Here is a 2,423-nt window from a genome sequence, read left to right on the forward strand (position 1 = left end):
AAAAAAAAAAAAAAAAAAAAAGTTCAGTGAGTCTCCATTAGCCTGAGGACAAAGTCTAAACTCCTTTCCCTGGTACTGTGATCCTTCAGGATCTAGCCACTGCCCACTTTACTGGCTTCATCTCCTGTCACTCTCATGCCCAGCCCCCACATTTCAGCCAGGCCAGATAGCTCAGTGGCCTTGGATTGCTCTGTGATTTCTAACAGACATTCATGTCAATAACCTCTGTGTTATGTTGCCCTATCTATTAGAGCCCCATTAAATTTTCCCTGTTTGTATTCCCCCCAGGGCAAATCTGCATTGCAAATGTACAATATTGTCCATACGCGTAGATTGCTCTACTTCAGGCCATATCCCCACCTCAGCAAGACTGACCATCAAGAGATCTATGGAAATGCTGGCCTTGCCTCTGGAGGTCTTGACATTCTAAGGCAAAATCGTCAGCTGCAAAAAACCCTGCTCCTGCTGAGAGAAACAAGATACATAATCAATAAGTTAACTAAATAAGAAAAGACTGGACGATTGAAAATCTACTGGGGGCCTCTATTTAACCTGTACTCCAGAGTCCCAGAATGAAATATGCTATGTAATCATATAGAGAAACAACTTTTACAATTTAAAAAATCCTGGCAAAACAACCAAGAAAAGTGTCTCAGCTACAGTTCACACAATCATCACTTGAGGTCACGTCAAGAAAAGCCAACATTGATGAAGTCTTTGGAGGATGCCCCAGATTTGGAGGGGCCTGGGAGAGACTCTGACACATGGTGAAGGGAGTTTTCCTCTTTTCTCCTGCTTTTTTAGAGCTGCTTCATTTTGTTCCAGCTAAGATTTATTGAGTGCTTACTATAAGCCAAGCCCTGAGGTCTGCTCTTAACACAAATTATTGCTTTTAATCCTCATACAACCTATAATGTAGGAGTTCTGATTAGCCCCCATGTGACAAAGCCAGGATTCAAGACCAGGTCCTTCTGACTCAAATGTGCTCTCCCACCCACTCCCTGTACGGCCTCATCAGGACTCCAGGGACTAGGAGCTCTGTCCTGGACAACCTCGGGAAAGTCTGCAAATGTAGAGGTTGTAATTCCTCCAACTTATCTTTTAAGAGAAGGCTGCCCTCTGCAAAGCCTACATATTTTACCACTGCAGTAGACATCTGCTGAAGCAATCATTCCTTTTTACTTATTCCCAAACTGCATCTTTGATTTCTTTCCTTGTCTTCTAAATGAAGTTCACTTTGCTTTCTCCTAAATGTGGAGTGTAGCCAAGATCATAGAGCATTCTGGTAGTCAGGTTCTGGTAATTAAGGTTCCTCTGTACCCATCTCCTCTTATTTAATGCTATATTTGCCCATTCTTTTTCCTTCTTTTGGAAGATAGAATGAGAGTTTCAGGTCTCTTGTGAGATAAAAATCAGTCTTTGTTTTCTGCTGCCTCTTTAAAATAAAATCACCCATACTTTATACATATTTATATAATAAATTAGATAGATGATAGATAGATACAGATAGATGATAGAGAGAGAGAGATGATAGATGACAGATAGATAGATAGATAGATAGATAGATAGATAGATAGATAGATAGATAGAAACTTCCACGAAGTGAACATCATTCTTTGGACTTACAATTCTATGAGTTTTAACATGCTTATGGTGCTCCTGCCCTTTCCAGATAACCATGATTTGAATATAGTGGGTAGAAAAAGCCATGGACTTGGAATCAAAGTTCTTCATTTTAGCCCCAACTAAATGTAAGCTCCATGTTCTATGTTCCTAGAACAGTACATAGTAGCCTCTCAGTAAATATTAGCTATATATTTGTCTATGTAGGTTTATTCTATATATAGATTATAGATAAATTCTAGTATTTAACCTCTGTGAACCTCAGTTTCCACATCTGTAAAATAGGAATAAAGCATTGCATACCATGTATGGTTTATGTAAAAATTAATCTAAATATGCATAAAAGCACATATAAAACGTAAAGTGCCATAAAAATGCACAGAAATATGGACAAAATTGAAGAAAGATGGAACTGATGTCTTATAGTGAAAATAACGATATACTTCAGGGAAGTGTCACCCTAAATACATTATTTGAATGTCACTTTCACAATTTTGATCTTTTCTGGCCACCTGTACTTTAAGAACAAGGATAATTTTCCTGCATGACCACAAGACAATTATTACACTTAAATAAGTATAATATAGTTATTACACTTAAAAATTTTAACATTTATATATACTACTTTCTAATATATGGTTCATATTCAAATATCCATAGCTCTCCCAGTAATACCCTTTATAGCTACTTTTTCTTTGCCTTTGTGTTTCATTTTTTAGATCCAGAATCCAGTCGAGGATAGGATCATGCATTGCACTTTATTTTCTCGTTTCTTAGTCTCCTTTAATTCAAGAACAATC

The 2,423-nt window shown here is 37.4% G+C and overlaps 1 protein-coding gene across 1 annotated transcript in view; it reads left to right on the forward strand.

Annotated features, from left to right (window-relative positions):
* CCDC198 (coiled-coil domain containing 198) overlaps positions 1-1,764 on the forward strand; it is a 22,404-nt gene extending 20,640 nt beyond the window's left edge. Inside the window, exon 6 of the mRNA XM_023527219.1 lies at positions 1,673-1,764. Within this exon, the coding sequence (XP_023382987.1) occupies positions 1,673-1,749 (77 nt within the window). The 3' untranslated portion in view covers positions 1,750-1,764. The remainder of the gene's footprint in view (positions 1-1,672) is intronic.
* The last annotated feature ends 659 nt before the right edge of the window (positions 1,765-2,423 follow it).

Source organism: Pteropus vampyrus, unplaced genomic scaffold (assembly GCF_000151845.1).
Source record: "Pteropus vampyrus isolate Shadow unplaced genomic scaffold, Pvam_2.0 Scaffold15, whole genome shotgun sequence".
NCBI lineage: Eukaryota > Metazoa > Chordata > Mammalia > Chiroptera > Pteropodidae > Pteropus > Pteropus vampyrus.